Below are 16,541 nucleotides of genomic sequence, written 5' to 3'. Positions count from 1 at the left end.
TTTCCTTGCGAACGCAGCAAAATTATTCAACTTTTGATAACGCTCGCGTCCGTCCAATTCCCCTCACAGATGGCATCCGACCCTGTACCAAAGAGGAAGGCACAAGCTTCTGGAGCTACAGGGCACCAAAAATCCGCAGAACCTTCTCGTAAACGCGCCAGAACCCAAGATGCACGTATCTTGGCAGTGCAGTCGGCTGACGCCGCTCTCTCTGCCACCGGCGAACTCGATGTTGCAGCTTACGTTGGAGCTCGTGAATATGAGATCAAGGCTTTAGAAGCTGGAATGGAGCGCTCAAAGGGGGTTCTCATGACTCGCGCATTTCAACAAGTCCCGAGATCGCTTCGGAGAAGGACAGCAAGTCACAATGTGAAGAGAGTTCCCAGGAGGCTACGGACCAGAGCCAGGCGAGAGGTACTGATTTCCTTCCTCATTGCATAAAACCTCTGGCTTACAAGCCTGTAGTGTTTGTATAAGAAGGCTGATGTTGAGAAATTAAAATCTAAAGATGATAGAAGACAATACTCCGACAGTCACTGCCCGGCGACGAAAACCCACCAAAATTCTACGTATCCGCTTGGAAACTGCGCGCCGTCTACAAAGCCTCAACAAACGAACTAAATCAAAACGAGCGGCCTCGAAGGCTACAAGGGACCAAGCTTCCAAAGATGCGATAGCAAAAGATGGTGGAAGTCATGTTTATACGATTGCTCCTCGAGTTCCGAAGATTAAGAAGAATAAACTATCGCAACCACCACCCTCTAACTCAAAATATAGGAAACGCCAACGAGGGAAGACATGGTTACCTACGCATATGTTCCATGCGAAGCGTGCTCATATGACACCTCCCAAGGAACCCCTTTGGCGCTTTGCAGTGCCTTTGACTCCAACTGAGAAGAGCTATCGGCCTACACATCGTGCAGCAGGATCAAGAGGAGCTGTAGCGTGGGATATGAGCTATATATCTACTATTCAGCTAGAAGGGATACGGCCTGCCTTGGAAATTGTCTTAAAGACTCTCCACATTGAGGGTGAAGATTGCTGGGGATCCAAAGGAAAGAAATGGCGACAAGGAACGAGAGCAATTCAGAGATGGATCTACGAAGCAGGAGATAACGCGAAGCCGATAGCACCGGTAACTTTGATATGGTGCGCAGCGGCGGATCCAGAAGATACCCCAATGGGTAACGCAGAGGACACAAGTGGGCGGAAACGAAAACAGAATAGGGACAAGATATTCATTCGTGTCCACCCATCGGCTTTCCTTCAACTCTGGGAGTTGATTCTCCAAACATCAAAACGGCAGAACCCGCCTGTGATGGTTGAAGATTTACGATTTGATATCGGATGCATTGAAATTACCGGTCCAGGGTCGACAGAGGCCCTCATTGCTACAATGCGGCCTTTTGATGGGTTGGAAAGTAAAGCAGTAGAAGCGGGAAGCCCTTCGGCAATATGGCCATCTCTTTTGGGAGTCACAAATCCTTCTTCTTTGCCAGCTGGGGCACTTCTGTCGTTTAATATAGGTGATCCCCGTCTACACTTTCCTCTGCGACCTGAGAAGCCTCCAACATCCGAATCAAGTATGAATGATCTTGCCAATATTCTCTCCAATTGGCAGCCTGATCGCTTTCGTACTTCTCCTTCTCTCTTTGATCGGTCTGCGCGGTTGACTGCCAGTCGTTGTTTACCAAGTCAGAAAGCAATCCACCGTCGAAGGACATTAGCCGGTCCTAGTGTACCACTAGAACCCCAGTCCTCTGATCCTCGTATTCCAGTCATTGCTTTGGCGTCCAGGCCAGAAAACAGCTCTAGGGATATCAACTCTCACGGCTCCTGGACCGTTTTATTGCCGTGGAAGTGTGTGACTCCTCTTTGGTATATGCTCATGTACTATCCTTTATCTAGTGGAGGAAACCCGAGATTTGGTGGACTAAAGGAACAGCGTCAATTAGCTTTTGAGCATGGTCAACCATGGTTTCCAGCAGATTTTCCAGGAACTCGTGCCGGCTGGGAGTGGCACCTCCAAGAACAAGAAGTACGAAAGAAGGAATGGGAGAGGCGGCCTAAGGGAAGAAGAGCCGAATTTGAGAGCATTGACTTGGGTAATGGACAGAGGGGCGAAGTAGGCCAGGGCTGGGCCTGTGACTGGGAGAGATTGGTTCGGGGAAGATCTCAAGACAAAGCCATCACCGAGGAAACCCAAGACACGAATGGTACTGAGGTTGTTGAAAACAGTCTGCCGGAAGGTGTGATTCGATCCCAATCATCGCTACCAACGGTGCAACAGCTAAAGCTAGAGACATTCCACCTTAACTCCAACACCAAACCTTGGCGATTCGCTGATGACAAGCCTTACGTTGCTACGGTGAAAGTGACTCTAATTGGTCGTGGGACGCCTACTCCGTGTGCGCGCCTATATCGACTTCCGTCAAATAATCCAGAACTACGCAGTCAGTGGTTGCTTTCGGCTTCCTCCACTCCAAAAAACAATACTCATAATTCCCCTCAAAGAGCCCAGATTCCGAAAGGCTCTCACGTATCGAACTATCAAAAGCAGAAACAGCAACCCCCAGCAGATCCAATATCGATAATGAACGAATCCCGGCAGAAACTTGCATCTTCGCTACTTGAGGCATCATCTCCTGAACAACAGAAAAGTCATCTTCCCTCGCCGTCTGAAGAGGATTTAATTGGTTTTGTCACATCTGGCAATTACAACTTGGCCCAAGGAAAAGGGACGGGTATTGGTGCTATTCTGCTCTCAAAGATAAAGAGTGACATTGTCACATCGGATCAACGACGCAATGGGAAGAGATCAACCAACAGACTCAATAGTGAAAGACGATGGTGTATTGTACGCTCTGCAGGGGAGCGAGTTGGAAGATTGGGGAAATGGGAATTTGTGTAATAGAAGTGCGCTGGATTTGGACAGTAGTAGAACCTTCAGTGATACCCATTTGCATGGCATGAATGAATGTATACGTTTTTGATTCGTTTTATTTGCGGCGTAAAGCGAAGTAAACGTTCGGTGCGGGTATTCTCCAGCCAAGATCATTGGAGTATGCCAATTGAGGTCCACTGGTAGGTTGAGTACATGTAATAGGGCTGATTGATATATACGTATATATATGTATTAATGTTGTGACAGTGCAAGGACTTTTTCACCGTCACTCAATGTGATCGTACATTGGAAAACATGCAACCTTTAGAGCGCGATTCATTGATAATATTTGATTTTATACCAGACCTCCTTATCACCGTATTTCTTCAACCCAGACAAAAACTCGAGCAATGGTATGTCGACACCTTAGGCACGGATCACGTGACCCCAGATGCTCTTTCCGATCGACGCCGATTCAACCTGACGACGATGTCAACCCGAACTTGCAGAAGCCACCAAGCACTCGACGGAACCCCATTGAAGCCTACCGATCTCGCATATTCTGCGCATACTGCTTTCATAACGCCCAGCAGAAGTTTCAGCCGCGATGGGCGCTGGAAGCTCGAAACCCGATGCCTCGGCTGGGTCTAAACATGTTTTTGCGAGGTGAGTGTAATAGTCACATCTACTCTTCACTATTCATGTATTGCCACTCAATTGGTTTGAAATATGAATGAATTTGCTGCTCTATGTGCGCAGACTGAATTTGGTGACTATGGCTAACTACTGAATCGACAGCGAAACACCAGTGCAATTCTCCGCCAACCTGGTAGAAGCGCTCCAGTCCGGCACAGAGGTACCGTGCACCTTCCCATTTGAGTCTACAGCCGATTTACTACAGATAGCATTATTGAGGCCTTTTTTGACTAGAGATTATAGACCGACTCGACTCGAGCTAAATCTCTCGAATTACATATCCAGACCCGCGTCGCAGAGGAATTGGAGCGGCTTCGACAAAGAGAAAAACAGACGCTCGAGGAGATCGAGAAGCGTTTAGCCGCTGAGCTACCTGAGCGCAAGACGAATGGCTTATCCTCTTCCGCATTTTCCTTTGGTGCTCCCGCCGGATCCTTAAACCTCGACGCTCCCCGGATCCCCTTCGCAGGACGAGAGCACGATGCGCCGTTGTTCCCAATCGAACCCACCCCACAAACGACGCCTGCCACAGCTCAGCGGCCGGAAGAAGCTGTCGATGCCTCACGTGAATCAGTGCTGAAGGAGATCGATCGTCTACGCAGCAAGCTTGATTCAAGGAAAAAACTCTCCGCGTTGGATGAGAACGTCGAACGGGCCAAGTCAGAGGTGGTCAATTGCTTGCGGATAAACGACCGACGGCCCCTTGACTGCTGGAAGGAAGTGGACAGCTTCAAGCAGGAAGTGGCCAGACTCGAGCGAGCCTTTGTGGACAAGGTTGTAGGGTAAATGGGGATCGGACAATACAAAGGAAGATAACTGTAGCATTAGACATTGCATTTCATACGTGTGTATACGAAGCAGAACATCTGTTGCATATTCTAGGACAATGGGCTTGCCTGTAATCTCGAATATACAATAATGATACAATAACTATCCAATATCCAACATCCAACATCCAATATCCAATATCCAACATCCAATATCCAATATCCAATATCCAATATCCAATATCCAATATCCAATATACAATACACAATACACTACACCAACAACCACGGGGCTGACGAGAGTGATTAATTAATGAATGCTTCCGTTAAAAGGCCGGCCCTAAGGCAGCCGGCGTTCCTGCCGCGCCGTAACTGGCCTCTCCCCCAACGGTTGCGGCCGCTAAGCACATCGATCATCGTGTTCGTCCTATCAGTAAACTTGCATCTACCTTCAACTGTGCAGATTGTTCTTCTCCCTGCATTCTTGCACTGCACTGCATTGCCATTGCTCCCTCGTGAGACCCCTCTCGTGCCGCATTTCGCTGTGATTTGCGCGATATTCTAGCACGGCGACTCAACCGTCCTACTCCCCTGCCTGCTCCCTGCTGCTTGCTGCTCGCTGCTCTGGTCTCGTCTCGTCATCAGGCTACGTACCGTCGCTGCTAGCACTACATCGCGCATATTACGTCTCTTCCAGCATGGGCCTCCATGACGGCAGCGCCAAAAGAGTCTCAGCCCGGAGCTGCTCCGTCTGGATCTACGTGGACGGCGCTGCTCAAGAGTAGCATCCCCAGCCTGGGCTTTCTCTTCGAGCTCACCGGCAAGCCGTGGACAGTATGGCTCGCGGTGCTGGGGCTAGCAGTAGCCTTACTCGCGCTGGGGCTCGGAATGCACGATAATATTATTCACCCCCCTCCCCATACTAATAATATTAACCCTCATCGCAGAGCCAGTAATGGCGACGCGGCCCACCTGGTTTCGGCCATCTCTTCGGTCGGCTACGCTGAACCCAGTTTGCTGCTGCGAGCAGCCAGTGCCAGCACCGGCAGCCCGAGCCCGTCTCCGCCTGCGCGACCCAACAATACCAGTAATAATACGACTGCCACTGATATCATCGGGACTTTCGCTCCGCTCTCTTATTACTGCTGCCACCAGCCCGCGTCCCCTCTCTGCGAAGCCTCACCCCTTCTACACGTGTGTTTCTCCGCCAACCCTCAGTTGATTCACTCGCCTGGCTACTTGCCCTTTTCTACTTCAGACGAGATGGTCATGGCTACTCCGCGTCCCTCCGTTGAGGCCGCTTTGCGGGTGGCACGTGAGTTCGACTACCCCTCAACACAAGTCCAACGCGGGGTCGATGAGTTTCTTCGCGAGATGTCCAAGGGCTTGTCCAAGACTGGTTCTACTCTCAGCCAGATTCCTACGTATGTGAACAGCGTTCCTAATGGCACGGAAAAGGTAATCCTCCATTCGCTTTCGCTCAATTGCCTGTTTTTCCTGTCCTTTTTCTCTTTCTCTTTCTCTGTCTTGACGTCATCGCTCCCCAGGCTACTTGGAGGACAAAAAATATCTATCCATCATTTCTGATCAATTAAAAACTCTTGAACTGAATCGTTATTTCAACAGGGCTTGTATTTGGCTGTCGACCTTGGGGGGACCAACTTCCGAGTTTGCTCCATCGAACTCCGCGGTGATAGCACCTTCAACCTCACGCAATCCAAAGTCCCAATTCCTCGTGATTTGATGGTATCTGCCTCGTATAAACAATTATTCCAATTTCTTGCCAAACAAATTGAGATTTTTCTTGAACTCCACCACAATGACCACTTTGAAGCCACTGTACGAAGGCGTCGCCTTACAGGTACCACCGATCAATACCGCCAAGCAGAAATTTTCGATCTAGGGTTTACCTTCAGCTTCCCGGTCCATCAAACGTCGATCAATAGAGGAACGCTGATCCGCTGGACTAAGGGATTCGACATTCCTGATGCTGTCGGTAAAGATGTATGCTTGATGCTGCAAAATGCGATCGATGAGCTCCGTCTCCCAGTCCGGGTTGCTGCACTTGTCAACGACACCGTCGGCACCTTGATGGCTCGGTCATACACGTCGCCTGGCAAGACTGAGACATTGATTGGAGCCATTTTTGGCACCGGCACCAATGGCGCGTACGTCGAAAAACTTAAAAAGGTAACCAAAATGGCTACTTCAGATGGCCCCGCACCTGATGATTCTGGAAACATGGTCATAAATACAGAATGGGGTAGCTTTGACAACCATCTCAATGTTCTTCCCAATACCATTTTCGACCAACAGCTCGACGCTGATTCGGTCAATCCTGGCATTCAGATGTTTGAAAAGCGAGTATCAGGCATGTTTCTTGGGGAAATTTTGCGTCGTACAATTTTGTCCTTGGTAAAAGACCCAGAAGCCAAGCTCTTACAAGAAGATGGCGTGTCTATTCCCCAATCATCACCTTTATATAGCTTGTGGGGGATTGATACTAGCTTTCTAAGTATCATTGAGGCGGACACTTCTTCTGATCTGTCTTTGACGAAGAATGCTTTGCGCAACCATTTCGAAGTGAATAACGCCAGCACCGATGATGCGCTGGCAATCAAGACAATTGGGCATGCCATAGCAAAACGTGCTGCCCGGCTAAGCGCTGTAGCTTTGTCTGCCATCATACTAGATACGAAGAAGATAGACACTGACGAAACCATCGACGTTGGTGTTGACGGCAGCCTTGTCGAGTTCTACCCAAAATTTGTAGAATACATCCGAGAAGCCATGCGCGAGATTAAGGAAATCGGCGAAAAGGAGAAGAAAATCCGTATTGGCATTGCCAAAGACGGTAGCGGGGTAGGTGCTGCTCTGATTGCGTTAGTAGCTCATAAGGGCAACGTCACTGGGAGACAGCAATAATTACGATTTATGTAATTGTTCATTGCCTATATGCATGACAACATCTTGAACTTCCATGTAATTTATTTACCACAGCCTTTGTTAGAACCATACTCAACCATACTCAACCATACTCAACCATACTCAACCATACTCAACCATACTCAGCGATTCCAAAATCTTTCAATTGTTCATGTCTTCACTTTGAGGCCCTTTGGGTGAACATATTATTATGGATGCGTATCTCGAAACGCGCTTCAGGATAGGCTGTACTTTGCAGGCTTATATTAGTTCTTTTAGCCATTGCTGATGAAATGCATCGCCGCGTAATCAATCGTCTTTGCTGCACTACAGCTTAAAATGGATTGTATTAGTTATCAAATTCGACTTCTATCATACATAAACATCACAGATGAAGACAGTGCTAGACAACCATGGTATCAAAAATAAAACCAAAATGTAGACAAACGCCTATCAATGCCCCCAAAAAAGTATGAAAGAAAAACACGAAGAGTGACATGGATAATTATCTCGAAAGTGAATGTAGACTCAAATATATACTCCATATAACCCCACACGCACTTCCAAACACCACCCGTCGATCAACCGGTATCACCGTATACATCAGACTTGCTACCACAGGTCTGTATTTCAGTCTGGCGATCATGATATCGGGCATATCCTCCCGAACCCGTGTAGCTGTAAACGCCAACGTATTCCCTTTCAAGATATTGATGAGTACAATGAACAACCAGATATTCATCACAGACCCGACGGTCTGGTCGAGCATGAACTTGATGATGAAATTCCGCGTGCCGTTATTTCTGCTGGTACTAGGTGCTGCAGATGCTGGCTTCCTGCTGGAAGACGAAGTCCAGCGCCAGAACTGAGAGGAGGACTGAACGCTCTCTATGCTTTTTTCTTTGACGGCTAGTTCCTCCATGGGGATTAGGATGGGCTGACTGTCGACTGCTCTAGGATTGGTCGAGGATGATGATAATGAGGAGGAAGATGAGAACCATCTTCTAAGTGAAGTTGGGAAGCCTGGATAATGAGCTTCCATCCATCGCTGCCAGTAGAAATTGATTGGCACGATGATAATGCAATAAGTGACGAATTGAATGAGTGCCGCGAGGTTTAATTTGAAGGGTTCCTGTTTGCAGTCAGCTTATATCAATTTACCGAATGGCTGTTGATAGTTTGATATAGTAGCATACAGTAGATTTCCATTGATCTATGATCTGTGCCAATATGTTGGAAATGGCATTGACGATTGTCGATTGAACTAGAGTCACGTATAAAGGTGACCACATGCCTGTCTTGCCCTTTATCGAAGTCTGGAAAAAAGTGCAACAATAAGTCGCGCTTTGGTCGATTTGAAGTACAATTTAGGAAATTGATACGTATTCCATCCCCAGAGCCAAGCTGCTTGCTTGTTTATCGATGGTGCTTGAGCATCCGCCGCTAGACGTGTACGTATCCACGCAGAAGATACAGTGCAGATTTATGAAATTACAGTAACATGGTAAGGTGTATATAATGAACTTGTAAAAGTTGTAGCTGTAACAAGACTAATTAATAAAATGTCAAGATTATGTATGCTCTGGTTGTGTGTTGCATGTGGGCAGGCTTGTACGTGGCCTTTCAGACCAGCCGGCCCAGGATGCACTAAAGATTAGCCCGTACAGCCAATCATTTTCCTTCGATTTTGTTACAAAGTGAATATGACCAGTTCTCAGAATATTATGATATTTGCATATTCGCATATTCGCTCGTTAAATGATGATCAACTCTAATTACAGCTGAAAGAAAAGAACAGACATAATCCGAATCATGCCCTTTTGCGAACAATCACATTCGGACCCTTCTTTGCGACGACGAAATGGTCGATCATTGCAAACTGTCCATCGGCGTCTTCGCCCGTCTTATCGGCAAATTCAATGTCAAAAAGGAACATAATCCTGGCCAATGTGATGCGCATCTCCATCAGTGCCATACTCTTACCGATACACCCACGTGGCCCAATGCTGAATGGGCAGAATGCCCGTCGCGCAATGTCAATGTCGTACTTCGTTGACGTCCATGAAAGCCCGGACGTGGATTGGCACGTTGCACCCTCAATCCATCGCTCAGGGATATATGCCATCGGCTCACGGTAATATTCTGCCTGACGGTGGATGGAGAATGTCGGGGTACCACAGTTAGTTCCGGCTGGAAGGTGAACGCCGTCTACTTCAGCACCGCCTTCCATTACTTCTCGCGGAATGGCTCCAGGGACAGCTGGGGCTAGTCGCATGGCTTCGTCGACGCAGGCTTTGAGGTATACCAGATCATTCAATTGAGGACCACTGACAATGTCTTCGACATCGCTAAACGTTGATCGGACTTCTTTCTTCAGCAATTCCAAGGTTTTGGGGTGACGGACGAGATAGAAGAGAGTTGCTGCCAGACTAGTCGAGGTGGTATCGCTACCGGCGATCATGAGGACATTCGACTCGCCCCAGAGTTCCTTCATTGAGAGCCCCTCGCCGGTCTCCGGGTCTTTTGCATTGAGTAGATAGAAGAAAAAGTCCTTCTTTGCATCGTGTCCGGCTTCAACACGCTCCTTGGCTCGCTTAGTCGCTTCGACACGCGAGTTCATAATGAAATTCCATCGCTCCATCGTCAACTTTCTGATGAAGATTTTGTCGAGACCCCATCTGTCCAGAGGCATCCAAAGTCCGCACTATTCTCCCTGTCAGTATTTGCTGGAATGGCTGAGAAGCAGTATAGGCTTTATGCATACCACATAGTGTCGGTACGCAGCACAGTCAACCAAATGGACCATTCTGCGCTTTGCGCTGTCAATCAGCATGTCAAAACTTTTTCCAAAGCACAATTCTCCCAAGACATCATAAGTCATGAAGCTCAACCAATTGCTCATATTGCGCACGGTGTGGCCTTTTTCGGTTCGATATTCATTCTCCAGCATGATATCGCGGCCATATTGAGGGTCTTCAGCTAGAATTGCGCAGAGCTGCCGAATGTGGAGTAGCATAACATCTTCCATGCCTTTCAAGGCATTGTCTGAAAATGCGTGACTCAAGACGCGGCGTTTCTTTCCGTGCAAGGTCTTGTCAATGGCATTATGGGTGTTGTAGACGCCTTTGATGGCAGTGAAGCCATTGTAGAAATCGGCCTTCTTGACACGTTTTCCATGGCCATAGATATCATGCAAACTTTGAGCGGTATTGAAAGACACGAAGTTTGGAGCTACTCGGACATGCGATCCGTAATGTTGATGTAGACGATCTAGCCATAGATGACGGTCACCCTTTAGTCCATGGTAAAGCTGCACCCACGGCGTTACTGATGCAAGGAGCGGGCCGGGGATGCGCCGTAATGGATGGAAGAAGCGATTGTATACGACATAGCCTATCAACTAGAAGCGAATAAAATTGAGTGTTAGTCCACCTCTCATTCCCCCGTACCAAGATAAGGAAGACCACATACCGAAATAACAAGCCCCCCAAGTGCGAGTCCCGTTGCGAACCGCGCCGAAGCCAAATGCTCAAGAAGCATTTCCGAGACGGTTCCGTCGCTGTGATTGGCGAGGAGGAAAAAGACGAGCCCGGCGGTAGCCGAAGCAAAGCGGATATGACGTGAGCTGCAGGTGCAGCGTCAGAGTTATTGGCGGGGAGGTTTTGGTGATAGTGATGGTGGTGGTTTTGGTCTGGGGTAGGTGATTGTACTTATATGTCGTTCAAGCTCTCGGTTAAGAACGGTTGTGTTCCACGATCTCAAATGCAGTCGCAATACTGAGCAGGATTCATCCTAATTCCTGGAATATCCGGAGTATTTTGCGTAAAGCGCAGTTGACACTGTAATACGCGCACCTTAACTATGTAGAAAAAAATATGGAATATCGGTAATCGTCGAACAGATCTCTATCTGAATTCAGCGCGTGGCGGATGTTTCGGAATTTCGATACAATCCACATTTGTATTTATGATCAAGCTCCGCTATCGTTGCTGTACCCGTGAACACCGCCATCTAAAATCCATTGCTCGTTATCATCATTGTCGTCCTGTACTCGGCGCCAAGTCTGCTTGGCCTCTCTACGGGGAGCCTTTTCGTCAGTCTGGTCACTGGTCGTACTCTTCCAGATAGGCCGTACTAGTCCTCCGCGCGCAAGTAGAGGGTTTTTACTAAATGCAGCCCTACCGTGACTTGTGTCGTTGCTAGAGGCCGTAGCGGCCTCTTCCGGCTCTTCTTCAGTGACATCTGCTGATGCGCTTGAAGGGGCCGCCTGATAAGTTCGTACGACACGGCCACCTTTGATATCTAAGCTCATTATAGTCTTCTTTCTCTCCCACTCAGGCTTGGCTTTCTCCTCCATCTCTCTAAGGATTCGCTGCTGTTTTTTTAACGCAAGAGCTCGCTGGGCTGGGCTCATCCATTGTGTCGAACCTACATTCGGTGTCTCGAAATCTGCTGCTTCGTCCACGACACGTGTGCGTTGGGCATTATGCGCTTGAAAAGAAAGTAATTTATCTCGATGCGCCATGGCTGCATCAAGTTTACTGGGAGAAGTGGACGACCCAGAAAGGCCTGGACCACCGGTATGATGGACAACCTCATTATGTGCTCTCATTTTCTCTTGTCCCCGCTCGGCACGTAGTTCCTTGATCATTCCTTGTATCTCTTCGCTGGATAATAGCGGTGTGCCGCAGAAAGAGCACGGCTGTAATCCTTCCAACGAACAGATTATTTTTCCACAACTGAGACAGTTCGGAGCTGGCGTGAAAAGTGGGTGTATCAAGGCATCGCAATTGCACGTCTGCCTGCCTTTAGTGAATGTAGGGTTTGTAGACACTTCGAGTGCTGCAATTGCGGAGGTCAAGTCTGCAATATTTGTCGTTGTCACAGACCCTTTCGCAGGAGTTGATTGGCCGGAGCCAGAGCCAGAGCCAGAGGGGTGTTGTCGTGAAGATTTAGCAGCCTTGGATTTTACATTGGGCAGGTAATCAGATATCAAAGGGCCGGCTGCCGACGGAGGTGCTTTGGAGCTGATGGTTTTCGGTGCCGGAGAGGGATTCCGTGAACCTGCCGGGGAGGATTCGTACGATGACGGTGGGTTCGTAGTCTTTGGCTGCAAGAAAGCCGCTGGTTTTGTGGATGGTGACGGCGTATCACGCGACCGGGAGAATGTTGCCATGTAATCAGATTCCTGATCGGATTTTCTGTAGGCCCCGGACATATCGCCATAGTTATCTGGTCTCCGCGGTGGTCCGGTGCTATGCAAGGGTGCATTTTTTCGTTTCGACTTCTTGGTCTGGCTCTTTTCGGGTCTGCCATCTTCATGATCTGTTCGTGGAGTAGTTGTACCAGATTGCGGGGCAGATTTAGAATCGTTCCGTCGTCTCGAATTGAAGGAGGATATAAATTCGAGAACAGGAGGTGAGTCTCCTAGGAGATTTTTCAGGTGCTCTGCGCTGTCTTCTTTTGAGAGACCAACAGAGTAGGTGACAATTTGTGTGAGTGATTCTTCATCAAGAGGAAGCAGATTCGACAGCTGGGGAACAGCCCACGCAACGATGTCCCCGACCATGATGTGAACGGTTAGGGAGGTAATATCTCAAGCATGCCCACAACTATGTATTTGACTCCACCGCCAGCTTTTGTAGTAGGCGAACACGATTTCTCCTGGTTGTAGTCAGAGGCAGAGGAGTCTTGTTTGGGGTTGAGTGAGCGGGTCTCACCTGCAGGCTCGATGTCCCAATGCGGCAAAGCGCCAATGAGCAATTGTATATGCCATCTGACTCATCATTAAAATAAGCGATAGTTATGAAATATGGATCGTCAATATGGATAGATACTAAGCTATCTCTGGAAGGGAAAATCGGCATATTTGTTCTGACAAGATTGAAGCAGTCAAGTTTTCGAGAATAAGATATCGTACAGAGAGAACTACCAAGCATTCTTTGATGTATGATGATATGCAAGTATAAAACAACAACGAAGACTTCAGATAAGCCAGCAAAGAGAAGTAGTGTAGGACTCCGTGCTACTTGATAGCGATTGATAAACACAACGAAGACAAGTAAGGAAAGCGTGATATATTGACACGTATGACAACAACCATCTGACGCCTAAATGCTATGCAGTCAACAATTTATGCAGTGGTCCAAGCAGTGATGATAGGATTGCACGCTGAGGTTAGTGAGAAAGGGAAGACGATGCAACTCGAGGCCTGATTTATTTCATCTTTCATCTTTCGATCTCAGTTCTGTGCATCGTCACCTTGTTTGTAAGAAAATTTCCATAGACAGGAATCAAGTTTCTGTCTTAACAATTCCATCCTCTGACGGCACCTTAACCTCAGCCGACTCCGCAGCTTCAGCAGCCTCTTCAGCCAGCATGGTATCTGGAGTGGCTCCGTTTTTCAGCTTGCTCGGAGGCGCAGGCTTACTATTTCCAAGTTTCTTTGGCGTGTTTGGTTTTTTCTTTTTGGGATTGATAGGAGCTGCATCACCGTCGGGAAATGGCCTCTTTATTGGTCCTGTATTGGTCGGAGTAGCGGATGCACCGTCTCGGTTCCGCGTAGTGTTCCGTCCAGAAAGTCCCATACAGCGGTCCAGATGTGCTGTTACTCTATTCGTTTGAAAGTAACGCGGGCAATTTGGACACTTGATGGTTGGAAATTCAGGTGCGCTTTGCTTAGATGTATTGTTAGCATCAGGAGTGGATGGAGGGCTAGAACCCGGTGTGTTGGTGCTGGTGTTCGTGGCCTTCTTCTTCTTTTTTGTCTTATCAGTGGCAAATGGATTGCCATGTACGTCGAATCCAGGCTTACTGATAAGAGGATGTTTTGTACAGTATTCCCTCGACGGATCCGGAGTAGGTCGGGCTCCAACGCCGGCCGTTGGGTAGAGCAATCGAGGCAGACAACAATAAGGACAGATCGTTTCCTTCGTTGTGGCCAGTGGATTCCCTTTCAGATATACCTTTCCATCATCGTAAATTGCACCTTCTGTCTCTACCTTCACTTTGGACTCGGGATTCTCGCCGGCTTCTAATTCCGCCTTTTGACGAGCCAGGACGACAGCAGACCGCATGCGAGCAATTTTTTCATCTCGATGTACCTTTGCCACAATATCATGGATAATATTGTAAAAGGTATCATTTAAAATCTCCTTCGACTTCTGCTGTGTTAAATTTGGCTTGTTTCGGGTGGTTGACAAGCTTACCAGGTCCGAAAACGAGCTTGCTGAACAAACTCGAGAGTCCGTCTCGGCGGATTTGGTTGCGTCTGAGCTAGTCATTTTGAAGTCGGCTTCGTCTATGTCGTCCCTGTTTTCACAGTATATCAGCATTTCTGTAGAAATAAACAAATCGTTTTCTTCTCAGGAGGTACAAGCAGCACAGACCTTGGAGGTCGATGGCAATCCCTCAGGGACTCAGCAGCAAGAAACTTGCCGCGCCCTAGTCACAATCATTGATTTGTCCACTGATTGCCCATCAATAATTTTGTATGCGATTCCGTCTGTTGATATAGAAAACCGAGGCAATGACTGGTAGGAATAACGTTCAGTTGATTGCGACCCGGCGGTTCGCTGTAGAGGCGATTTAGAGCTTCGGAATCGGCTGCAAAAGAAGAAGTAATTGTGACTGTGGAGCTTTTTCGACAAAGCTGTAGCTAGTGATTATTCTCGTGTCGTAGAATAAAGGCGATGCTCCCTCGTGATACGGTCTTGAAAGGATAGTGACATTGCCATTTCCTGCAGAGCACCGGCGGCCGAGGACCTTCGCCTATTCGGGCTAGTGCGGCTGCAAACACCGCCGGCCGATAAGGTCTCTTATCGGGCCTTTCTCCGCATACATATTAATTACTACAGGTACCTCATGCCTCACGGTGCCCCTCGCTGCGCTCCTCTGCACCTCTCTCGATCCAAGGATATACCCAACCCGCCTGTTTTCTGCTTGCAGACTGGCCTCTTGCTTACTCGTGTCTGCCGTGTTTTTCCTTGTTTAATTTCCCACGTCACCTTCCCCCAGGCCCATGGCGTATCAATTCTTCGCCAAAGGGCAGGCGAAACAACAACGAACAGCAACAACACCCTCTACGCCTCTTTCGCCTCCTTCTTTACAGACCTCCTCATTGAGCAAGCAGCCGCCGATACATCCTCCGCCTCTAGTGCTCCCGCAGTCGACCTCGTCGTCCGTGTCCAATAAAACCCCTTCGATCGGTGACCCGGCGTTTCAACCCCTCCCTTTTACAGAACCCATAACTAGCTACCAAACTCCGCACCCGCATATCACCATCGACCAGGTCCGCACTGCTCATATCCCTTCTCTTAGTCGAATTACAGGACTTCTTCTGCCCATACGCTACCCGGGCTCATTTTACACGGCATGTATTACCGACCCAGTCATTGCGTCGATATCCCGCGTAGCCGTCTACCATGATCATCCTGTTACAGCGGGCCCGACTGTTGAAACCACCTTTGCAGGACAATCACCAGCAAAAGCTGGGGCTCTAGGAGGGACAGATAAAGTCATTGGAGGTATCAGATGCCGACTGGAAAAACTTCCCGTAACATTTGCGGGAAATCCTACATCGGAGGAAAGGCCCCCTATAAACTTATACATACAAACTCTCCATCTTCTCTCCCCACACCGGGGCAATGGTGTTGCAGCTTCCTTACTTCATTCCTTTTTATTTTCTCAACCCCCTTCCGAATCCGAGAAATCCTCATATCGTGTCTCTTCGCTCGTGAAACACTATAATATTCGCACGGTAACCGCTCACGTCCAGGAAACAAACGATGACGCTCTGAAATGGTATACTTCTCGGGGATTCTACATTGAAGATGGTGTTGTGCAGGGCTATTACCGACGACTCAATCCTGGCGGAGCTAGAATTGTCAGATTTGATCTCAACTGGGAAAGAGAAGAGGCGCAAAACCAAGAATCGTTCTCTCATTCGAAAATAATAGATACCAAAACAGAAGACGGGGACGAAGATGACGGTTGGGAAAAGTTGGAAGCGGAAGATGACGATGCCGATGATCACGGTATCATTCATCTTGCTGACAGTCGCGCCCTTGACAGTGGGGAAGATTCGCAATCCACAACAAACTCCGTGAAAAGAAAACGAGAAACTGAGGATGACATACAGAGGAGCGGGAAACATTAGAGTATAGTTTCTTTTCTATCATCTTGCATTGCCCTTCGTCTTGATCTTCTACTTCATGCATCCGTCTGATAGACGCACCTTATACCCATTATGATATAGAAATGTTATATCA

At 48.1% G+C, this 16,541-nt stretch overlaps 8 protein-coding genes across 8 annotated transcripts; 4 read left to right on the top strand and 4 right to left on the bottom strand.

Moving 5' to 3' along the window:
* Positions 1 to 69: 69 nt before the first annotated feature.
* On the top strand, positions 70 to 2,911 carry BGW36DRAFT_299497 (putative ribonuclease P complex subunit Pop1; the record flags this gene model as incomplete). The annotated part of the gene is made up of 2 exons (XM_046211539.1): positions 70 to 414; positions 509 to 2,911. The coding sequence occupies 2 exons, from the start codon at positions 70 to 72 to the stop codon at positions 2,909 to 2,911; spliced, it is 2,748 nt and encodes a 915-aa protein (XP_046070201.1).
* Positions 2,912 to 3,376: 465 nt separating this feature from the next.
* BGW36DRAFT_417933 (uncharacterized protein) lies at positions 3,377 to 4,591 on the top strand. The gene is made up of 3 exons (XM_046219401.1): positions 3,377 to 3,550; positions 3,683 to 3,740; positions 3,824 to 4,591. Exons 1-3 carry the CDS (start codon positions 3,492 to 3,494, stop codon positions 4,364 to 4,366), a joined length of 660 nt encoding a protein of 219 aa, XP_046070200.1. The 5' UTR covers positions 3,377 to 3,491; the 3' UTR covers positions 4,367 to 4,591.
* A 1,025-nt stretch (positions 4,592 to 5,616) lies between these two features.
* Positions 5,617 to 7,272, top strand: BGW36DRAFT_299670 (putative glucokinase GlkA; the record flags this gene model as incomplete). The annotated part of the gene is made up of 2 exons (XM_046211556.1): positions 5,617 to 5,805; positions 5,974 to 7,272. 2 exons carry the CDS (start codon positions 5,617 to 5,619, stop codon positions 7,270 to 7,272), a joined length of 1,488 nt encoding a protein of 495 aa, XP_046070199.1.
* A 336-nt stretch (positions 7,273 to 7,608) lies between these two features.
* BGW36DRAFT_417931 (uncharacterized protein) lies at positions 7,609 to 8,854 on the bottom strand. Its single transcript, XM_046219400.1, has 2 exons — positions 8,469 to 8,854; positions 7,609 to 8,404 (listed from the first exon to the last, which is right to left on the bottom strand). Exons 1-2 carry the CDS (start codon positions 8,562 to 8,564, stop codon positions 7,778 to 7,780), a joined length of 723 nt encoding a protein of 240 aa, XP_046070198.1. The 5' UTR covers positions 8,565 to 8,854; the 3' UTR covers positions 7,609 to 7,777.
* Positions 8,855 to 9,082: 228 nt separating this feature from the next.
* BGW36DRAFT_398381 (putative cytochrome P450 monooxygenase) lies at positions 9,083 to 10,812 on the bottom strand (the record flags this gene model as incomplete). The annotated part of the gene is made up of 3 exons (XM_046218404.1): positions 9,083 to 9,976; positions 10,037 to 10,672; positions 10,744 to 10,812. 3 exons carry the CDS (start codon positions 10,810 to 10,812, stop codon positions 9,083 to 9,085), a joined length of 1,599 nt encoding a protein of 532 aa, XP_046070197.1.
* Positions 10,813 to 11,069: 257 nt separating this feature from the next.
* On the bottom strand, positions 11,070 to 12,959 carry BGW36DRAFT_196304 (C2HC5 finger protein). Its single transcript, XM_046209838.1, has one exon. The coding sequence runs from the start codon at positions 12,839 to 12,841 to the stop codon at positions 11,243 to 11,245; it is 1,599 nt and encodes a 532-aa protein (XP_046070196.1). The 5' UTR covers positions 12,842 to 12,959; the 3' UTR covers positions 11,070 to 11,242.
* A 606-nt stretch (positions 12,960 to 13,565) lies between these two features.
* Positions 13,566 to 14,555, bottom strand: BGW36DRAFT_298878 (uncharacterized protein; the record flags this gene model as incomplete). The annotated part of the gene is made up of 2 exons (XM_046211476.1): positions 13,566 to 14,432; positions 14,481 to 14,555. The coding sequence occupies 2 exons, from the start codon at positions 14,553 to 14,555 to the stop codon at positions 13,566 to 13,568; spliced, it is 942 nt and encodes a 313-aa protein (XP_046070195.1).
* A 737-nt stretch (positions 14,556 to 15,292) lies between these two features.
* BGW36DRAFT_299738 (uncharacterized protein) lies at positions 15,293 to 16,429 on the top strand (the record flags this gene model as incomplete). Its single annotated transcript, XM_046211560.1, has 1 exon — positions 15,293 to 16,429. The coding sequence occupies one exon, from the start codon at positions 15,293 to 15,295 to the stop codon at positions 16,427 to 16,429; it is 1,137 nt and encodes a 378-aa protein (XP_046070194.1).
* Between the last annotated feature and the right edge of the window lie 112 nt (positions 16,430 to 16,541).

This window comes from Talaromyces proteolyticus (assembly GCF_021365285.1).
Source record: "Talaromyces proteolyticus strain PMI_201 chromosome Unknown BGW36scaffold_8, whole genome shotgun sequence".
NCBI lineage: Eukaryota > Fungi > Ascomycota > Eurotiomycetes > Eurotiales > Trichocomaceae > Talaromyces > Talaromyces proteolyticus.
The sequence above is the reverse complement of the archived record's forward strand: the minus strand, read 5'-3'. Positions and strand labels throughout refer to the sequence as shown.